Raw genomic sequence first — 20,769 nt, 5'->3', positions numbered from 1 at the left:
TCCCTAGCAGAAGCAGGAAAAGGTTTCACCCAGCTCTCTAAGATGTTTTCAACTACTCTGCAGAGCCAATAGGTGAGGGGAGCCCAACTTTCAGAAGGAAGGAGTGGGGGAAAGGGCTGCTATGCACCCACAAAGGGACTGAGGATATAAGAGGATCATGGCTAGCTGAACCATGACAATTTTCTGTGACAGGGAATCGAGCCTTCCCATCACTGCTTCCAGAGCTATCTCCATGCACTGCAGGAAACCATCCTGGCTTGGAGTCCAGGCCAAACCCTTGACAAGGGAGGGTTTGGCTAAGTCAGAGGCAAGGCTTACATCTGCTTCCACTTGTGCTGGGAGCACACAGAGCAGAGGTCTAGAGTTCTCTCTAGTTGCTCTGTTAGTGAGCCCAGGACACACAGTAATTTATAAAGGTGTTTCACAGGTTGCACAGATACTCCTCAATGGTGCCCTGCACAGGTGACCCAGAAGCACTTCCTGATGCATGGATAATTACTTTGGGTGAAGGCAATTTCACTATTCAGGTATTCTAATCTTTCTATAGCACAGGAATTGAGAAGGGTTATTAAAGATGCACTGCAAAGGAATACACATCTATAACCTCTTCTATTCAGCACAACACTTTAAAATTAAATGTCTAAAAGAACAATATCTGAATTGCTCATTCTGTTTGAACGACCAATTACAGTTCATTACATAAAATGCAGTATTGTGAAATCCACAGATAAGATTACACACTAGTTGCCACACAGATTTCTGTTAACACAGCCAAATAAACTTTCCCTTTCATCTTTCTCTCACCATCTTTAAAACAAAGGCCTACTTTACCAAACAAAAAGGAGACAGGTGAGAACCCAGGTCTCTCTCCCATCAACCTCTTGCCAAAAACACAGACCCCCAAAAACTGAATAAAGACACACTGAGATGGGGACACCATCAGCACCTGAGAAGTAATTCCGGGCATCCTGTTGGATTTGATAGCTTTTCTAGACTCCCTCACCATCTCCTTTTCTGTTTTCTCGTCTACACCAAGAGCAGAAGTTACTAGAAATGCTGCAGATGCTCTCATCTACAGACCAGTTCAGTCCTTGTGTTCTTTCAGGAAGAATCATTGGCAGACCTGTTCAGAGACATATTTCTACTGCAAAGCAGCAAAGAAAAGTTGGAAGTGGTTCCAAAAGAAATTTCTGAAGTGGACAAAGGAAAACCTCCAGGTCCTACAGGGCCAGACATGTGCACCATTAACCTGCCACGGAACCACCTCACTCAGACAACAAGCTGGTGCAGCAGACATCAGGTCACCTCCCCTCAGCTCAGCACACTCCAGCCAACACACCAGAGCACTGACACAGGAGCAGGAGGCAGGCAGGTCTGTGGGCTCTGCAGTATTACAGACCCGGCATCTGTCTGTGATGACTTGCTGAGTTAGATGAGAATTACAGGACGTGCAGAGGACCACCCTCCCCTTCAGCCTTTGTGTGGTTCCTACAATTACACAGTGCTGCACAGCAGTGCCAACTTCTACAGCCAGGTGTGTCACCAAAGGCTTCCTCAAGCAAAAGAAATCCAAATTGCCATTTCTCTCTTCTTTGGCTTGTGTCATGATCAGACGGTATTCTGGTGCTGATTTGACAAAACTTCTCATGAAGTTAACAAACATAAAAATGAACTAATTTATCTTCATTAAATACACTACCCTTTTAGAAACAAATTAACAAAACCCCCAAACCCACAAGAAACAGCAACACCCCAACCCACAGAAACAAAGAAAAAAACCCAAAATCACTGCCCTGAGGACTGTAGGTAGACTGTACTCCAAAGATATTTTAGAAACACCAGCAATTATAAGCTATCCAACTACCCCTACCTGAAGAGCAGATCTGAAATACATGCAGGTTAATAAAAGCTATATAGCATTTCTTCTACATTTCTCTCAAAAGAAGAATTTATAATTTTTCTACCCAGCCACACACACCATAAAGCAAGCTTAGAGAAAAGATTTGTGTTACAATTAAAACATACTGAGCAGTCAAAAAGCTGTGCAAGACTAATTTTAAAAGCCTGTAACAAAGTGATTTAAAATAATATTCAGGAAGAACAAGCAGGTTGCCAGAGAAAGGATAATGTTCTCAAAACTGGCTGCTCAGTTATGATCCTAAATCTAGTATTAGGAGGCTTATGTCAAAGTGGCTTATTAAAAACCAAGACTGACATTATTTTGCTGGCAGTGGAGATGAGTTAGGTCATCTCTAGCATGTGTAGATAGATACTAGAATTCTAACAGAGAGTACTGCAGCCAGATGAGCTAAAAATAGACCTTTTCTGTATCTACTCTGTGGATACAGAAACTTAGTCTGATGCAGAGTATAGCAGAACAGATATAATATTTTTATCCTGAAGATTTACAGCTTCTCTCTCATTTGTGTTCCACAAAAGGTAACAGAAACATTATGTTCCTCTTCATATACTGTTTTTCTTTCACTGTACCCAAGTCCAGCTTGCTTTTACTTTCATCGGCAGCACTAGCACGTGTGGCCCGCAGACAAGAAGGCTCCTGATAGGACTGACACCTATGCTGATTCATGGATGGCCAGTTGCCTGAATTACCACTTCTGAAAAGGAACAAAGTAATTGCCTAGTGGCAGTGATGCCCCTGCTTCTGCTGGGAGACATCTACCTCTCCGGGTGGCTGCCTCCTAAGGAGCAGAGTAACAAGGGCCCACCATCACCTCCCGCCCTTAAGCCTACCCTGAGCTGTCCAGGAGCATGGTCCATGTCCTGTTGCTCCTACTACATGGTGATGCTTCTTGGTAAAGATCCAAGAAGCCTGGAAAACAAAGCTGCCACTGAACCTCTTCAGGAAAAACATGTTGAAATACTTGATCCTCCAGCTCAGACCAACACTAAGAAAAGCAAGCATCACGATCACTATCTCTAGCTGAAATACATGTGTCAGCAAAGTTTCAATTCCCTTATTTCTCTATTGTGGATTGGTGTTTGCTTGGGTTGTGTCAGACTTTTTAAAATTGTTCTGTAATAACTCGCCTTAGCAATATTAGCCATACTGTTGCTGGAGCAGCTGACACTTGCTATTATTTAACTTCCACAGAGCAGCACCCTTGTTACAGTTTCAATGCTAGAATTCAATTCTATTTAGCACTAATAGATATGTGTGCTTTTAGGACTACAAACTCTTTCTTTGACATACTGCCTTATGATTTTGTGTTTAAGGCAGAGTGATCAAACGTATGCACTTTAAATAGATATACAACTTTTTAAAAGTGCATTTCTCAGATAGCAAGTTATCAGCAAAATAGAAACCCATCTATCAGTTTAACTGCTGTCTTTTAAACAACAAGGAAGGAAGAGGAGACCTAAGCTCAGTTAGCAGAAGTATAACAGAAAGTTACTATGGCACTTGCTGCAATGTTCTGTGTGCTAGAGCACACATGGAAAGTCTGTGAAATGTTAAAGTGAAGCCAGGTCTCAGCAGAACTTTACCAGCATGGAGGTTAACCACATTAAGCAGGAACTGAACATTCTAAACATGTTTCCTAGGATGTTTGCCATGAAAAGGCAAGAGTCAGTTTGTTTGGGAGGGAGAACAGCATGTATTTTGATATAACAAGGGGACTCATTTAGAAGGCAAGTATATTGGGGAACAATCTACAAAGGTAAAATTATTTAAGTGAGGGCACACCTAGAAAATGTAACAGTTTGAGCCAATTATTCTTTTATGGATGCTGCCAGTGGGGCTGAAAAAGATAGTGCCTTTCCTAAGACAAAATTTCATCATTTGCATATCAAATTGGGAACCTAACAACCCTTTCACAGATCATGAACTGCGTGTTAGAGCAAACTAATTTGAGTTTAATGAGAGGCAGAATCTCTCCAGCTGAACAATTTCTCATTTCCCACGCAGCTCATCAAAACACATACCCAAATGCCCTTGATGCCCTGACACTTGTACTGCATGCATTAGCACACCCACATACACGAGATTTTCAGCATAAACTAAGCCACTAAATGAACTTTCCAAAGGTGACAAACTAGGGTAATATCTAAACATCTTCAATACCACCTTACGCTGTCTCTTTTCTGATCAATACACACAGTTAATCTACTGTCTCCTGGGCACTTTTCAGCTGCTAAGCATTATCATGCCAGTGCATAACTTACTTATGTGCCCAGTTGTTAATTTGTCAGTTTTCAGCAATGAGCATACGTGAAGTACGCAGCAGTGCAGCAAAGAGATCAGTGACTAAGAGCAAATTGGGATGGTTTAAGGGAAGCATCAGCAGAGGAAAATTCCACTGCAAGCAATCACATAGCTCTCAAGAGCAGTAGTACTCATCGGGGAGGAAATGCTTCACTTTCCCCCTCCCCTCGAGTGCTGAATTTATCATGTGTGGTTACCCTCAATATGCTTACCCCGACCAACATCGGGCAGGTGCTTCACAGAGCTCAGCAGGAACAGATTCCGCTGGCGAAGGAGAAGTGCCCCCGGCGCTTGTGGCAGTAGCCAATCACGAGCGGACAAATAATTGTTCAAGTGGATGGCTGCTCTTCACCGCAGCCCGCTGTGCTCTGCGTGGCGAACTGCGCACCGAGCGCAGCCGAGGAGATCCCCGCGGAGCGAGGGCTCTGCGTCCCCAGCTCAGGCTCGCCTCTCTGCTCTGTGCCAGGCACTGGCAGCACCAGGGAGAGCAGACCGGCACCATGAGCACCAGCCTGCAGAGCCCAGCTCCTCCGGGCCATCAGCCCCACAAACGCAGGGGAGACACAGCTTCTTCTCCTGAGGGATTTACCGTCCCTTGACTCACATCCACCGAGAAGAGCGGCCTGGAGCGGGCGCACACAACTCGGTAGAGCCCCCGTTCCACCAGGAGGGCTCGGGATGAGCCGCAGCCAGTGTCAGGGTGTCTGGTCAGTGTCACTGCGGTCAGTCGGGCTCCGCACACGCGGATCGCGGGTGACAGCAGCGCACCGACAGCAAACCCGGCGGCTGCACTCGCTCCTTCCCGCGTGGAGCGGCCGCAGCGCGGCGAGGGCAGCGCGATGGCGCTTTCCAAAGTCATCTCTGCCATGACCTGCACGGCTCGGCACTCCACGCTGCTGGAAGCACGGCCGGCGAGCTGCCTTTCTGCGGCGGGAGGGTCACCGGAGCGCTGTCCCCGGCAGCACGGCCTCGGCGGCGGGGCGCACCTTCCCGCAGGACGCCGCACGGGAGGCGGCGGTCCGTGCGTCCCCCCTCAGTGTCCTTCTGTCCCCAGCTCCAGGAAAGGCGCCGGCGAGGGGAGGGGATCCAGGAGCACCGGCGGAGACGGTCGGGCTCTGCGGCGAGGGGCTCGCCCTGCCCGGGGCTCGGCCTACCGGGCGCTGCCGCCCCCCCCCCCCCCCCGCCGCGCTCGGTGCTGCATGGAGGGGCGCGGCCGGTACCGGGCCCTCCGCCGCCCCCTGCCCCTCCCGGCACCTGCCGGGGCTGACACCGGCGCTGAGGCCCCGGCGGGACTCACCGTAGATCATGGCCAGGCCGGTCTCGTGGAGAAAGCGGACGCGCCGGTGCTTGAAGAGCCAGATGGTGAGGATGGTGAGGGTGAGGAGCAGGATGAAGGTGAGCAGGCTCACGCTGTCCTGCCGGTGGCTCTCCTCCGCCTCCTTCTCGGTGGCGAGCTCCTCCATGGCGCTGCTGCTGCCGCCGCTCCGCTCCGCCGCTCGCAGCCCCCCGGCCGCCAGCAGGAGCAGCGGGAGCGGCGGGAGCCGGTGGCGCAGGGGCCCGGCCATGGCTGCGGGAGCCGCGATGCCGAGGGGCTCCGTGCCCCTCCCGCGGCGGCGGCCCTCGGGCACTGCCCACCGCCCGCCCGGCCGGCCGGCGGGGGAGGGAGCGGGGACGGGAGGAGGGCGGGAGGGAGCGGCCCCGGCGCGCAGGAGCCCGCCCGCCGCCGCCTCCCCGGCCCCTTAAAGGCGCAGCCCCGCCGGGCCAACGCGGCTCCGCCGGGAGGACGCGGGGCCGCTGCTGCCGCCGTGCCCGGCTCAGCCCCGCCCGGCGGAGGTGTCGGGGTGGGCGAGGTTTCCCCCCGGCCCCGCGGGGCTGGCTCTGCTCCGGGAGCTCCAGGCGCCGCCCCGCTGCCGCGGGCAGAGCGGTGTGCCGGTGCCGGTGCCGCTCTCCCTCCCGCGGTGCAGAGCGAAGCTGCGAGCGGCTCTCGCACCGGGGGCCCGCCCTGCCCACGGCCCGGCTCGGACTTGGCCGGGAGCGCACGGCCCCGTGAGATCTGGCAGGCGATAAGCGCTCTCTTGCGCCCTTTCTTTCCTTTTCTTTTTGTTGTTTTTTTGGGTTGTTTTTTTTTTTTTTTTTTTTTTGTTTTTTTTTTTTTTTTAGATACGACGTAGGAAAACTTACTAAACGTAAATTGCTGACTTGGAGGTTTTCATCCAGGTACATCCCAATGGACATTTGCTTCTAAGAAACAGGACAATTGTAGGAAATGAATAGAGAGCTAGTCAGAGATTTTAATTTGGGTTTGGTTTTTTTTTTCGAAAAGAAAAAGAGCATATGTTCACTGTTTGAAAATCATCTCGAGTTGGGGAGATGAAGGAAAGAAAAGGGGAAGGAAGGAAAGAAAAGTCACTTTTTGCAAGCAACCCAAAATCAGCACTTTCTCCTTTAGCTTTTTCCCCTTTTTCTTAAATGAGTCATAATCCCTTTGAAAGATGAAACATTGAGCAGTGAAATTGTTAGGGTTTAAAGAAATACAAACAGCTGTAAAACTATGTTTGTGTTTTCTTTTGGGGTTTTGTTGGTTGGTTGGTTTTGGTTTTTTGTTTCACCAGCCTTGGCAGGAGAGCGCTCTGCCTTTTTCTACCAGAGGAATCCCCCAGCTTCCAGTGGTGGTGTAAGCAGTGCTGACATTTCTGCTCCTGGGGCCTTTCTCCCAGACCTATTTTCAATCACAACATCTAACATGTATTTTTAGTAATTATTTTGCATAAAAAGGAAGCAAAATAACTTTGGTCATATTTTAAATTAGTTACATGCCAGAGCTTATCTCCTGTAGTGTTGTGCTCTTTCCTAACATTTTTGCCATGTTTCTGAGGGTATTTATTGGGATGCTATACTCACAAGAAACTTTAATCTCCTACTAATGCATTGTCTTTGTGTTATATGCTATTTTTTAGAAATTCTCTTTTATAAATATTTCAAGATGACAGCTATGTAAATCTACACTTCTATTTTTATGTAGTCCTTTTAAAGTCAGTATTTATGCAAACTCTCCTCAACAACCTTAAAAATCCAGTGTAATTAGTTGCAATTATATTTAAATATTTGATTGTGCAGGGCTGAAAGCTTTCTTTGATAGTGCCATCATTTGTAAACCTCTTAGAGATGAAAAGAAGTAATTTGCCTTGAAGACCTAGCTCTTAAACATATGTGAACCATTAAAAATTACTGCCTCAAGGCTGACTTATGTTAAATCTCATATTCAAAATTAACATTTCTGATATAATGAGAGCATTATACCACTGAATTTTTACTGTGTATCTTTAGGATATACAATGTACATACAATGTAACATATATCTTTAGGATATAATCACCTACAGGCCTCCTAGCAGACTAGAGTTATGCACTACAGTGCTAAGTATGTGTAATGCTAATAAAGTTGTAAAATAAAAAAACTGGATGGCAATAACAGGCTCTCCTCTGTGGGTTTGGTTTTTTGTGCTGCACAGTGCTGGGCAGAGTCTGTCACTACATGATGGCTTTTTTTAAGGAGACAATTTCCATGTATATTGAAATTTTATCCACCTCTCAGCTAAGCTGCAGCCAGGGTCTTAAGTTACTTCCTGACAAGTCTTCTACCAATAACCTGTGTTTTATCCTTCTACAGTTCACTATATACTATGCCTCTTGCTCTCCATGCAATAATGAGAAATATCCAGGCATTTTTTAAATACTTAAGGATAGTAGATAAATTTTCCTTTTTTTTTTTTTTTTTAGCTGAACTCTGCTGTTTATGGAGGAAAGCATTCATCAGTTTGATGTGTCAGTGCTATCATCAGCTCAAGCCTTGAACTCCCACATTCACATTTACCAGGCTCTTTCACTGCTATCCTACCCCTGTAGCCTTGCACAAGTATCACCTTGTCCTAGGAATCTTTCTTCAATTATTTTTATCAAATTAAAAAATAAATGTTCACTAATGTTGTGTGCAACAGTGAGTACAGCTTATTCTTTCTCTGGACTGTGTGGGTGTAACTAAATCCTGTATGCAAAATGGTGATGGGAGCATGATTGTTTCTGCCTGTGCAGAGCATCAAAGTTTAATAGTGATGTAATTGACTTCCCTTCAACCCAGTGTTCCATCTAATAAGTTGTTGCCAGGGAACTTGATATGCAGAGCATATTTGATTTGTACAGGCCATAACTTGCTGTCTCTTTACACTCATGGGTTGGTATCATGGTGCATAAATACTTAAACTGATTCAAACAGCATCATCTAGAGTGTATGCTGTCAGCTAAGGAAAAAAGGTATCAGGTTTAGCTTCTTTATCCACCTCTGTAAACCAGGCTGCTTCCTTGTCAGAGGCTTGTGCCGACACAGCTCAGCTCCTCTCAGTACTGTAACTCCCAGGTCTCCGTGCTCTTTTCAGTCCATTAGGAACATTAGTAATCTTGCCTCAAGGGGTAGCTCCACCACTGTAATAGTCCTGCAGTTACACTTTTTGTTCCAGACTGTTTTTGGCAGTTCTCCACCTGCCATCCCAGTCTGTTTTGCACTAAAACTTCATGTACTCTACAGGTGGGACCTCTGCCTGACAGCCACCACATATGTTGCAGAAGTCAGCCTGCCTGCTGAGCAAAACTATCATTTGATTCTATTCCTGCTTTCTATCCATTTGTTAATTTTGATCTGGAGTCAGGCAGAGGTCTTTGATCTGCTTGCTGTTGGAGAGGCCCATCTTGAGGCAGAAACAATGAGGTGTATTTTGGGAGATGGAAGGCCAAGTGGATAACAACAGAGGTATAAAAAGCTTCAAACTAAACTATAAGATGGCAGTGAAATAGGTCAGAGGACAAAGTATAGCCATTGAACAGAGTTCAGCCATACTTGGATGGATGCAGGAGGATTTTTGTATTAAACGCTAATAAATATTTACATTTGTACCTAGCTGGTAATTGACTGGCAGGATTGAGTCACAGGAGCCTGGCCAGAACACCACAGAGACCAATATGGTTCAGCCTACCCTTCGCCTACCAGTTTTGTCTAATTAAAATGTTCATTCTGCCAGAAACACCATCAAAGGGTCCATTGAGTATTCTTATAGCTTTGTTTGTCAAGAAAGTCATTGTTATGACATGAACTGATACACACTTTGGGTTTATTCTTATTCCCAGAGCTGAATAATGTCACGTAAGGCAAGTGCAAGGTCCTATTTTCAATTGCTCTCTTTCCAGCTGTTGGTGGCAACATCATCCACTCCTTGTCAATCACACTGGACAACTGCTGCTCTATTGAGACCTTTTCTGTATTATGCAAGTCTGTTGAGACTGGCCCTTTGTGCTGCTGGAAGCAGCAGTTTTGAGATTTTCACTGATCTAACATGCTGTTGTAGGACTGATTCTGGTAGAGAAAGGTCTTGCTGTTGCTTGGGCTTATAAAAATGGAAAATCAAACAAATCCTTATCTTAATTCCTGGCATGTTTATGCAACTGCCTTTGCACACTCACATTTTCTAGCACATTAATCCAGAATGCAGTAGCAATTTGATTAGCTGTCAGGTCAGTCTTGTAGAGCCACAGCTGCCATGTCAGCCACACTTCTTTCCCCCCCTTTTTATCTCCTTTCTTCCCTTTTAAGCCAAACCCTCCCACCACTGTGCTTTAAAATGCCAACCCATTTTGAACCTATAGCTGACTTCTGACACCAGTGGGATCATCTTGTGGGCAACTCTCCCGTGTCTGTGTAAGATATCCACATAACCTAGGATCCCTATTGAGATGTGAGGTTAAAGAAAACTAAATGTTCTGCAATTGAATTCTGAAGAACATGTCATGTTTTTACTGAAAACCATTTCTTTTCAAATCTCCAGCTTGTTGGAAGTGCTAACAATTGTGACACATTTTTCTGCTTGTACTAGTTCTGCAGAGGTGTCATATAGTTGAGAAAATGTCAGAACTGCCATTTTCCATCAATGCAGGTGCAGGAATCATAATTAGCCTTTCCAGTAGACAAAGTCTAGCTACAGTAAAAGCTGTTTTGTGCTATTTGCAAGACACAGTAGTCACTCATGGTGCAGCCACAACTCACAGCTTTTGAGTCATGATAAATTTTCAGGGTGTCTGAGAGGGATATGACTAGAAAATTTATCTATGTAAGAGTGCTCTGTCATCTCCCTTGTACCCAAACAGATTTATTTCCCCTTCTAGCTGTTTGTGATATCAGCAAGTGTCATTCTACTAGGGGCACAGCAAGTTGTCTCTTTTTCCTCAGAAGAAGGCAGTTCATTATCCTTTGCAGGTGCACATCAGGGTTATGACTTTCAAAGTCGTAATCACTCAAAGAAGAAGCTAAACAATCATTCTTCTCATCACTCATCACTTTCCACCATGCTCCCCATAAATATTAAAACAAGTGAATATCACAGCTCAACAAGTACCACAACTCAACCTGTGCCAGAAGATTCTGAAACAAACATTCTGGAAAAGAGTAAGTGAGCCTCAGTTGAGGCTTGTGATTTATGATATGACCTTGTGCACAAAAGAAGGGTCTATGTGAACATCACTTGAAACTGCAAACATGCACATGGATGCTCTATTAGTGACAGCTGTCAGTTGACCACTACCAGAAACAGTGTCTTCAAAAGGTTTTCCTGAATGCTGTTCAGATGCATACAGCAGGAGAGATTGGGTGGGTACAGTGTGGGCATTCAAATTGTTGAAAATATTTCTATTCCATATTTACACAATTATACAAAAACCTATGACCAAAAAAAAAAAACAAAAACAAAAGAAACCCCCAAACAAAAAACCAAACAAAAAAACACCACCAAAAAAACCCTCCAAAGCCCCCTGTTCTCTTCTTGATAGAGAAACAGAAAGTCAAAATTATGCTTCATTAAACTTTGGCTGTAGTAGGAGTCCTAGTAAAATATCTGTATTGTATTTGAATATCTGTATATAGGCCTTGCCCTGATAAGCCCCAGTTGGTCTTGATGAGCTGCAGCTGTGATGTCCTTAATTGGGCAGCAGCTGTGGCTAATGAAGATAACTGGGATAAAAGGGGCTGGGCTTGGCTAGTCAGGGAGAGCCTGGAAGGAGCCCTGACTAAGAAGCAGGAACAACACTGCTGTGAAGAGCTGCTTGTGAGTAAAACCACCCTGAAGGTATGGGATGCTAGAAATATGATAACAACAAGTGGTGACCCTGACATGATAGAAGATAGGACAGCCAAGAGCTGTGGCAGCCTGAGAGCTGGGACTCTAGAAATATAACAACAATAAGATGTGATAGAAGATAGGACAGCTGAGAGCTGTTGAAGAACATGGCCTTTGAGTCAAGGAGCTGTGACAGCCAGGAGCTGTGAGAATATGGCCTTTGAGCAAGGAGCCGTGTGTGTTGTGAATGGCCCTGGAGTCATGGGGAAATGTATGTACTGCACTTGAATATCTATGTTGTGTTTTAATATCTATAAGTAAAAGAAAAGGGGGAATATAGTAGGAGTCCTAGTAAATATATGTGTTGTATAAGTGGCCTTGCCCTGATCCTAGTTGTTCTAAATGGGCTGCAGCTGTGATGCCCTTAATTGGGTGGCAGCTGTGGCTAATGAAGATAACTGGGATAAAAGGTGGTGGGTTGGCCAGTCAGGGAGAGCCTCGGAGGAGCCCTGACTAAGAAGCAGGAACAACACTGCTGTGAAGAGCTGCTTGTGAGTAAACCACTCAGAAGGTATGGGACTCTAGAAATGTGATAACAACAATATGTTAACAATATTGGCTGTGTTCAATATGTATGCCTGTAGGCATTGCACAGGCTAGAAAATTAATCTCAGTCACTAAAGTCATGCTAAGTATCCTGGCTTCATCTGAATTAGGCAGCCCAGAGGCATGGTGAGACATTGGACAGAAAAAGGTTAGGTCTGTCCTGAGAAGTTATGTCTGATGGTGTTTATTTTTGCTTTTGTTCTGGAAAGAAGTGATCAAACAGGAAACTTGTGGTTTCTCCTACAGGAAAACCATTTTTCCTAGAAATATGAGATCCTAAAACATGCATGGATAAATTACTCCCATTGTGCTGGACAACAGCTGCTCTACAGTTTAAAAAGAAGCCTAGAGGTTTGAGGAATAACTAGAGGTAAGGAAGTATGGGCTCTAATTCTGCTGAAAGAGCTGAATTATTAGCAGTGTACTAATACAGTCAATTCATATAATCAAAGCAATTTTCTGCACAGATTAGAAATGACTAAGGGAGAGAGACCGTCAGATAACTGGCCAGAAAGCATAGGATGGCTGAGGTTGGAAGAGATCCCTGTAGTCCATTTTGCCCAAACCCCTGCTTCAGTAGAGACACTTAGAGCTGGTTGGCCAGGACCATGTCCATACAGCCTCTAAACAATTCCATGGATGGAGATTCCACAACCTCTCTGGGCAACCTGTGCCAGTGGTCAGTCACCTTCAGAGTAAAAGATGCGCTGATGGTCAGAGGGAACCTTCTCTGTTTTACCTTCTGGTCTTGCTACTGAGCATAGCCTGGCTCCAGCTTCTGTACAATTTTCCTTCAGATATTTATAGACGATATTTATAATTGATGAAATTATCAATAGATGATAAAATGAGATTAGGTTATCAATTATGAGATTGTGAACGTAATTATCTATTTTAGCAACAATATTCATCTCTAGAGCTTTCCATACTGGCAAAAGTCTGATAGTGGTGTTTCAAAACCAAACTTAAATTGTAAATTTCTATTACTGTGGAAACTAAAAACTTTATTTACAATTGACCAATACTGGTTCATTTTGAGTTTCATTTGGGAGAGCCCTGAGTCAGGGAAGCAGAGGTGGCTGCCTAGCTGAAAGATGAGGATTAGTCCAAAACAAGACTAGGTGATGCCAGTATTGAGAGCTGGCTGTTCCTTTCCAAGAATAATCAAGTTTGGGCTGGTCAGGCAGTGCTGTTGGGCAAGTTTTAGCTTCTGGTAGACTCTGGCTAATACCAATGGGAAGCTCTAAAGGGAAACATGCTGGCTCCAATAGTAGAACCCTCTTGCCACAGATCTGCATCTACTGGAAAAATTATGATAATAAGTCTGGGCCAAGTTGTGTCAGAATGAGATGTCTAACAGCTCCCTAAAACACTGGACATGAAACTTTCATGTGGATGATGCAGACAGGGGTGTTTTTTGTTTGCTTGATTGCTAGGCTGCTGGCCAAAGTCAAAGAGGAGAAAGATACAAAGGACTGAAATCAAAAGACAGAGTAGTTGTCAGCTGCTTTGAGGAGCAATCAATACAGTTGCAGGCTGTAACCCCAAGATAGGAAATATCCAAGACAGATGTGTTGGTGGAATCAGCATCACAATAGTCAGGTCAGACATAATTGGTATTGTAGGAACAGATGCCACCTAGAGTATTGTAAGGAAGAGTTTGATGCTATACTGCACTGTCTTTACCTGTTTATTCCTTATTTTAGTAAATAGAGTACTACATTCTATCATGAAGGTTTTTCATGTTAATATTATTTATATAGTCCCAGTTCCTCATGCTTCCCCTGTTGTGTGCTAGTCAAGATAAATTCCAGGTTTGGGCAGTAGAGTAGGTGGGGTGATCTATTGTGGTGTAGTTGCTATCTGCATACAAAACTGGGACATCTAGAGGCCACAGCAGTGTCTGCAGATACTGTGAGTACAAATACATCTACTAGATGTGGGTATTAGAGCATTTTCCAAAAGCAGCTTAGATAATAAGTACATCTCATGACCTCTAGTGGTATTAAGCCCGAGGCACTGTCAGAGTCACATGTAGGAGTTTCATGCTGCTGGGCAAAAGCCAAGGTCGCAGAGGAACTACCACATGTGTGACAGCTCTGTGCTGCTGTACCCCACCCTACTGCCAGGCTTATGCCAGCCCCAGTTTTGGCCCATTGCCAAGGTAAGAATGAGAGAAGTTTTTAATTCAGAAAAATTCCAAACACTCAGCAGAGCGAATGTTTTGCAGCAATGTTTTCACTGTCACCGAATAACACATTGTCATTAATCTTTCCCGGTGTCATGGTTTAACCCCAGGCAGCAGCTCAGCCTGACCCAGCCACTTGCTCACTCCTTCCACAGTGGGATGGAGAAGAAAATCAAAAGGGCAAAAGGGAAAAAACTCTTGGGTTGAAACAAGTACAGTTTAATAGGGAAAGCAAAGGCTATGCAAAACAAAACAAGGAGTTAATTCACTGCTTCCCATGGAGAGACAGGTGTTAAGTCATTTCCAGGGAAGCTGGGCTTCATCACACATAACAGTGACTTTGGACAACAAATGCCCCCACTCTGTGTCCCCCCCCTTTTTTTTTAGTTCTGCCCAGCTTTACATCCCAAGCATGAAACCATGTGGTGTGGCACATCCCTGGGGCCAGCTGTCCCAGCTGTGACCCCTCCCAACTCCCTGTGCACCCCCAGCCTCCTCCCTGGTGGGGTAGGGAGCAGAAAAGGCCCTGACTGTGCAAGCACTGCAGAGCAGTAAGGAAAATATCCCTGAGCTATCAACACTGTTTCCAGCACAAATGCAAAACACAGCCCCACACGAGCTACCATAAAGAAAATTAACTCTTTCCTGGCCAAAACCAGCCCCCCTGCTATTATCTTCATGTAGAGAAATAAGGAACATGGAAGCACCAGTTCAAGAAGGAATGACAATGTGTAAGGGGATATGATATAAGAAAACATAGATAGTATATAAAGTAATCTCACTCTTCAAAGAGTTGCAGCTGGGTTAATTATTGGAGATTAGGAACAGGCCTGATGTTAACAGGCCACAGCTGTAGCCAATCAGAAGAGTGTTTTAAAAGAGTGGGTTGGTTGGTTGAGGGGAATTGGAGTCAGTTGGCTGCTGCGAGGACAAGGAAGAGTCAGTGCCTAGAGGAGGTGTCTGCAAGAAACATCAAGTAGGTATGAAGTTCTAGCAATATGAAACCCTTGCAATGTAATGATAATAGAACTCTTGCCCTATAATGACAACAAAAATGAGAATCTGAAGGTAAAATTGGCAGTGCTTTCTCTGCAGTGACCCAGAAAGTCAAAGAGGAGTAAGGATTTCTGTTAACATCAGCAGAAGAATAATGTTCTGGTTCCCTGTTTCTGAGGGTTCTATTTCATTGAAGAGGTGCAGCTGTCATTGCTGCCATCCTCTTGGAGGGTCTGCAATCCCCACAGCTTGGAAAAGAAGCTAGAAATGATCTGCTGTTGTGCCTGGGATATCAACTTTGGCAGCAGGGAAAGACAGGACCAGGCGTGCCAGAAAGAAGCTATTGACAGAAAGATGAGGTGGAAATGGCAACAAGTGTGGCAACAGAAGACATTGAACACCTAATCAGCTGTGTGGTTAGGAAGCCAGGCTTTCCCACAGGACTGCCTGGGGAAGCCTTCTCTCATGAGTTGCTGATGCAGCCTCTGGGTGCAGCAAACAGGAGACTGCTGGACACCTTGAGACAGGCAAGTTAGGTTCTTTAAAGCTATAGAGCCTGTTCCCATGGTTTCCCTTCTCAAACATATCCTGTGGCCCCTGAGACATGCAGAGTGTGCAATGAGTCAGTCTCCAACAAAATTATTTCAGTGGTCTGCTACAACTGAGAGAGATGCACTCACATTTTGCTAAAGTGCTCATTATGGAAGGCATATTTTGTTTCATTTGCTCTTAAATTTGGTTTCGCTCCCATTCTGGTATTTGGGGTTTTCTCTAGTTCACTTCTTTTACATTCATGGCAACAGTCTATTTTGGTGTTTTCTGTTGGAATGTTGGAGGACACAAGACAGCTGATGGACTTTGGACCTGGTTAACTTAAGAGATTTGATAACAGGATGCTTTGGCAAAAGCAAAGAGAACATTGGAAATTAGACCTAAATTACAAGAAGATTAAATCAAACGGGTTTACCGGAAAAAGAAAATCCCATTAAACTCTGTAAGCAAGAGGTGGTGTTATATGCATGAGTTTGTGTATATGATTTTAACCCAATCATTGTAGTACACATTACTAGTCTCCCTGAAATCGTATATAAGTGTTTGTATCCACAATAAAATCAGATTCTGATCACCAGGTCAGTCTCCCTGTCTCTCTCCATCGCCGACAGTTTTCTAATTATATTTCTGTTGCTTTCTATTATTTACTCTTGAGTACTTTGGTGTGTAAATAGAGGGACTTCAAAGTAAATTATTTTAAAAAGAAATAATTTTAAATTATTTAACTCAAGCCAGTTTAATCCAGAAAATTAATATTGTGTTTACCATAAGTTATTTAAATTCTAATATCTTTTTGTATGCCTGAATAAGATCTTAAATGGATTTGTTTCAGGGTATGATCCAGCATTATTTACTTACTGTATTTATCTCAATAGATATGTCGCCTTTACAAATAACAAGTGAGTAGACTCTAACCAGTTGTTTGAAGCTGAGTTGTTATAGCAGGCGCCTCTTTAATATGTGAATTGATTTGACCTTTTATTGTGTGTATGAGCTGATTTGACTTAGCTGCTTTCCAGATGTAAGCCATTTCTGGCATGGACTGTGATTTCACTTATGAAATTAACTCCTGGAAATAATCAATGACAAACAATTGAACATAAGAAGTGTGATTAACCTAAACCAGCCTTGCCTAAAGTTTTGGTGTCTATGTCTGTGTTCATCATTCTTTGTTTGCTTTACAAAGAAAAAAAAACTTAGAAGCTGAGATAGGTCTGGTTAGCTACCATCCAAAAGTTCTTATCAGAGATTAATTGCCTCCCCCACATTTTTTTCCATAGCCTACAAAAAAAGATTGCTTTGTATGATGAACTTAGAGCTCCATATCTGACTAGTAGACCTACTAAACTATGGATGAGGAAGTCTACCCAGGACTCTAGTTTGTTTGGCAGCAATGGATTCCAGTGAGCTGTGAACTGAAAAAGAAAAAACCCAACTTTTTGGTCACTTCTCTGTACTACAGAACTCTGTACTGTTCAGCCACTAACAGAAGTACAGGAGAGACAGATTTTTTCCTTGTATAATTAAAACCAGAGACAACTATTAGATTGGTTTTCTGGGTACATATGTCCTGCTCAATAGGTCTGAAACAGAGTAAAGTGTGAGTCCCCAACTCAGTTATTATTGGATTTTGGTTCTTTTTTTTTAAATTTGGCTTTGTCCTGATGCCTCTCTGGATGAAAGTTTTTAGAGAGGTTACTGCAGTTTGAATAACCCCTGAGCTCCTAAAAAGAAAAGGATTGAAAATCATCAAAACAGCAGAAAGTTGAATGAGAAATTACTTAATTTGCTTTAAATCAAAGATATTCACCATTTTCACATTGCTCAGTGGCCAGCTCTGCATCAGTTTCTCATTACTTGGCTGTGCTTCCCCTCTTTATTCTTTCAACTCTGGACCAATTTGCCTAACTACATGCAGGTCATGTGTAGTGTACTTAACCCTGTTTGTGATCACAGGACTCCTTTGGGATTTCACATTACAATATTAGAATTTATACTTCACTCTAGTGAGTAAGTATTTTTTACAAGAGAAGATATCTTTCATTCCACTCCTGTTCCTCTGTGTCTGTACATTTTATTTACTGATTTCTGTACTGAACATTTTCACTCCTTCAGTGTAAAACACATTATTTGAAAACCAGTCCTAGTGTGAGTCTTCCTAATAGCCAAGCAAGCTCTAGAGTTTAATCTCTTCCCAATAATAATTACTTCAGTATTTTCTTTCCATCTGCTATCTCTGCAGTATCCCTTGCTATTTTGTATTATCAACAGTTTAACTAATTTATTCCTCAGAATCTTACAGTGACGTAGCACTATTTCCAAAAAGGGCATCTAGAATGTTAATTGCACATTCTGCTGAAAGATAGAAAGGGAAGAAAAGGCAAATAGAATAGAAAACAAATAGAGTCGTGTGTTTGTTTACTTTAACAGTAGGATTTTTTCCACAGTTAACACTGAATATTTAAATATGCAGTTTAGATCTGATTCACTGGCTCATTATATGCTGATGAAATTTTATAAAGCCTGAACCTGTGTGCAAGCTGCTCAGGCTTATAGATTCCTGTGTAATTCCCTAAAGTTAATGTCGGCAGACTACTGCCTTACTGCAGCCCTTCAGTATATTTTGGCAGGATTACAAGGTTCAGATCAGTGATTTTTTGTCTACATTTTTGTTGAGGATCCCACTTTTTTCCAGTCTCACTGGAGCATCAGGCAGCCACTGTTCACACCCACAAGAACAATACACATCGCAGGTTGGTGCCATAAATAAAGACACCCCACAAAGCTAATGTTAGGAGCTTCAGATTGGAAGAGCATGAATAAACTGTGCAACAATGTAAATGAAACTTCAGATAGACAAATTATGATGAATTGTGCAATAGCAAATTAACACATGGCCACTTCCAATTACCCATTTTTCATGGTCTGCTGCACCAGAACTAGGAGGACAGCTTCTACCCCAGGTCTCAGCAGTCCTTTTTCCACAGCAGCAGCTGAAACCAACAGTGAAAGAGGATTGGTATTGTGTTAGACACTAAGCAAGAAACACCCCCCCAAAGAAACAGAATGTACAGTCAAAAAGGCTCTAAAATGCCAAATGATAAGAGCAAGCCACTTTTACCCAAGTGTTTTATGGACTTTTCTACATTAGGACTATGACAGAGGGAAACTTTCTATGAGCCTGCCTTTGCAACAATGCTCCACTGAGCACCCCAATGTCAGATGCTAGAGACCTGGACAGAGTAACTGCAGACAGATGCTGGCAGATGATTTTGCCAATTTTAACTCAGATACATGGGGAAACAGAGCACCTCTCACTTCTATAACAACAACAACAAAAAAAGATAACTCTAAGCTTGGGAAAAATTTAAGGACTACTGGGCTATAATGCAGCAAGCTGTTAAAACATATCTTAATTTAAACTCTGAGCCCAACTCTTTGCGCTCCCTCAAATCCCATTGAAATCTCTAAGTTTTAGAACGTGAACACATGCCTTGCTGAATCAGCACTGCAGCTTGTTTTCTGAATTGTTGCTCTATTAAGCATGAATTAAAGACATATAATTAAGACATATAATTCATAAACTTTGATGTAACTACATTGCATTTTCATTTAACAGTAAACTGAAAATCTGTCTGCTTCAGCTAAAGTCTCAGATGGAAAATAAGGCTTTCTGGCAACCCGAATTTTGGGTAATGCCCTCATTAAGGCAGCTCTCTTCATATCACAAAACTGGATCTCGGATATAGACTCTTGTGTGAGATGTATCACCCTGAAAGTGTTACATAAGAATATGCTTTATAGCTGAAAACTTAATTGTGCTCTGTTGGGTAACTGCACCCACTACGTTAGCTGCCCTTAAGCCAATTGTGACCTTTCCAACTGCAGAATTTCTGTCTCGGAGATGGCTTGAAACAAAATTCAGGAGGAGTGTGGGGTTTGTATTGTGCATTATGCTGTCCTTTGTGCTAATATTAGGATATAGTATTTCAGTTCTTCAGACAACAATATTTAATTTATGCCTCTTAAAAATTGACTATTTGTATCTTCAGTAAAAAACACTTCTAAAATTACTTGTAGTACTCTGTGGTGCCTTTTAACAATGATTTCAAATACTGTGCTGTCTCTCTGCATCTCATGTACTGCTTAGAACACTGCTCACTTTGGTTCTGAACACCAGTGACAGGAAAAGGTCTGTAGACAAGCTGTAATTTCTTACAGGGAAGGTAATTTTTGAACAAGCAGCTTAGCAAACATTAACTATTCAGTTTGGCTATTTGTTCCTTGTCCTATCAGGTAAGCTCACAGTAACCTGGGGCACAGGCACACCTATCCATTGTTCCCACTTAAAGAACCCCAGCATTAAAGTTGCATATGACAGATTCTATGCTAGGGACAACTACCCAAAAAACTACCAAAAAATGAGTGCATTTCCTTGTTGAGCAGCAGTAATGTGATTTAGCACAGTTACTGGTGACCAGGGCTAATTCTGTATGCAAGGAAATGCTGAAAAGCCATATATTGCTTGAAAATGGGGAGGACATTAGTCCAAAATAACCATTAGTAATGCTAAAAAGAAGATTCTAGTACATCTTATCACAAAATTAGCCATTTTATTTGTTCTACCCTACTTGTTCTCAAGTTGCAGAGTAGCTTGTCTTGGTGTTCAGTCTGGCAAGAATCTCCAGCAGTAGAGAATCTGCTAAAGAGACCAAAGAAGGCTAATATGATGTCATAGTACGTAATGACTGTGTGAAAATCCTAGTCTGTATATTCATCATCTGCTTCTGAAAAAGAAAAAAAAATAAAAGAAAGGGGGAAAAAAGGAAAAAAAGTATATGAGACTGAAATACACAGATGTCTTATTGAAATGGTTGTTTCACACATTCATCTGTTTCCCAACACAACTTACCAAGTCTGTGCAAGTATTTGTGCTGGGCAAGGGATGTTTTCTGTGACAGTTCTGTCTTAAGTGTGCATGAAAACACAGCCACAGAGAGTGAACCCAGCAGTAAAGTATCCTTCCCTTCCTTTCTGTTGAATACTGTG

General features: G+C 43.3%; 1 protein-coding gene across 2 annotated transcripts in view; it reads right to left on the bottom strand.

Annotated features, from left to right (window-relative positions):
- The window catches only part of SLC9A7 (solute carrier family 9 member A7), a 69,468-nt gene extending 63,654 nt beyond the window's left edge, over positions 1-5,814 (bottom strand). For both annotated transcript variants that reach the window (XM_058824238.1, XM_058824246.1), the window contains exon 1: positions 5,520-5,814. In XM_058824238.1, coding sequence (XP_058680221.1) covers positions 5,520-5,787 — 268 coding nt within the window. In that variant the 5' untranslated portion in view covers positions 5,788-5,814. The remainder of the gene's footprint in view (positions 1-5,519) is intronic.
- Positions 5,815-20,769: the final 14,955 nt, after the last annotated feature.

This window comes from Ammospiza caudacuta, chromosome 2 (genome assembly GCF_027887145.1).
Source record: "Ammospiza caudacuta isolate bAmmCau1 chromosome 2, bAmmCau1.pri, whole genome shotgun sequence".
Taxonomy (NCBI): Eukaryota; Metazoa; Chordata; class Aves; order Passeriformes; family Passerellidae; genus Ammospiza; species Ammospiza caudacuta.
The sequence above is the reverse complement of the archived record's forward strand: the minus strand, read 5'-3'. Positions and strand labels throughout refer to the sequence as shown.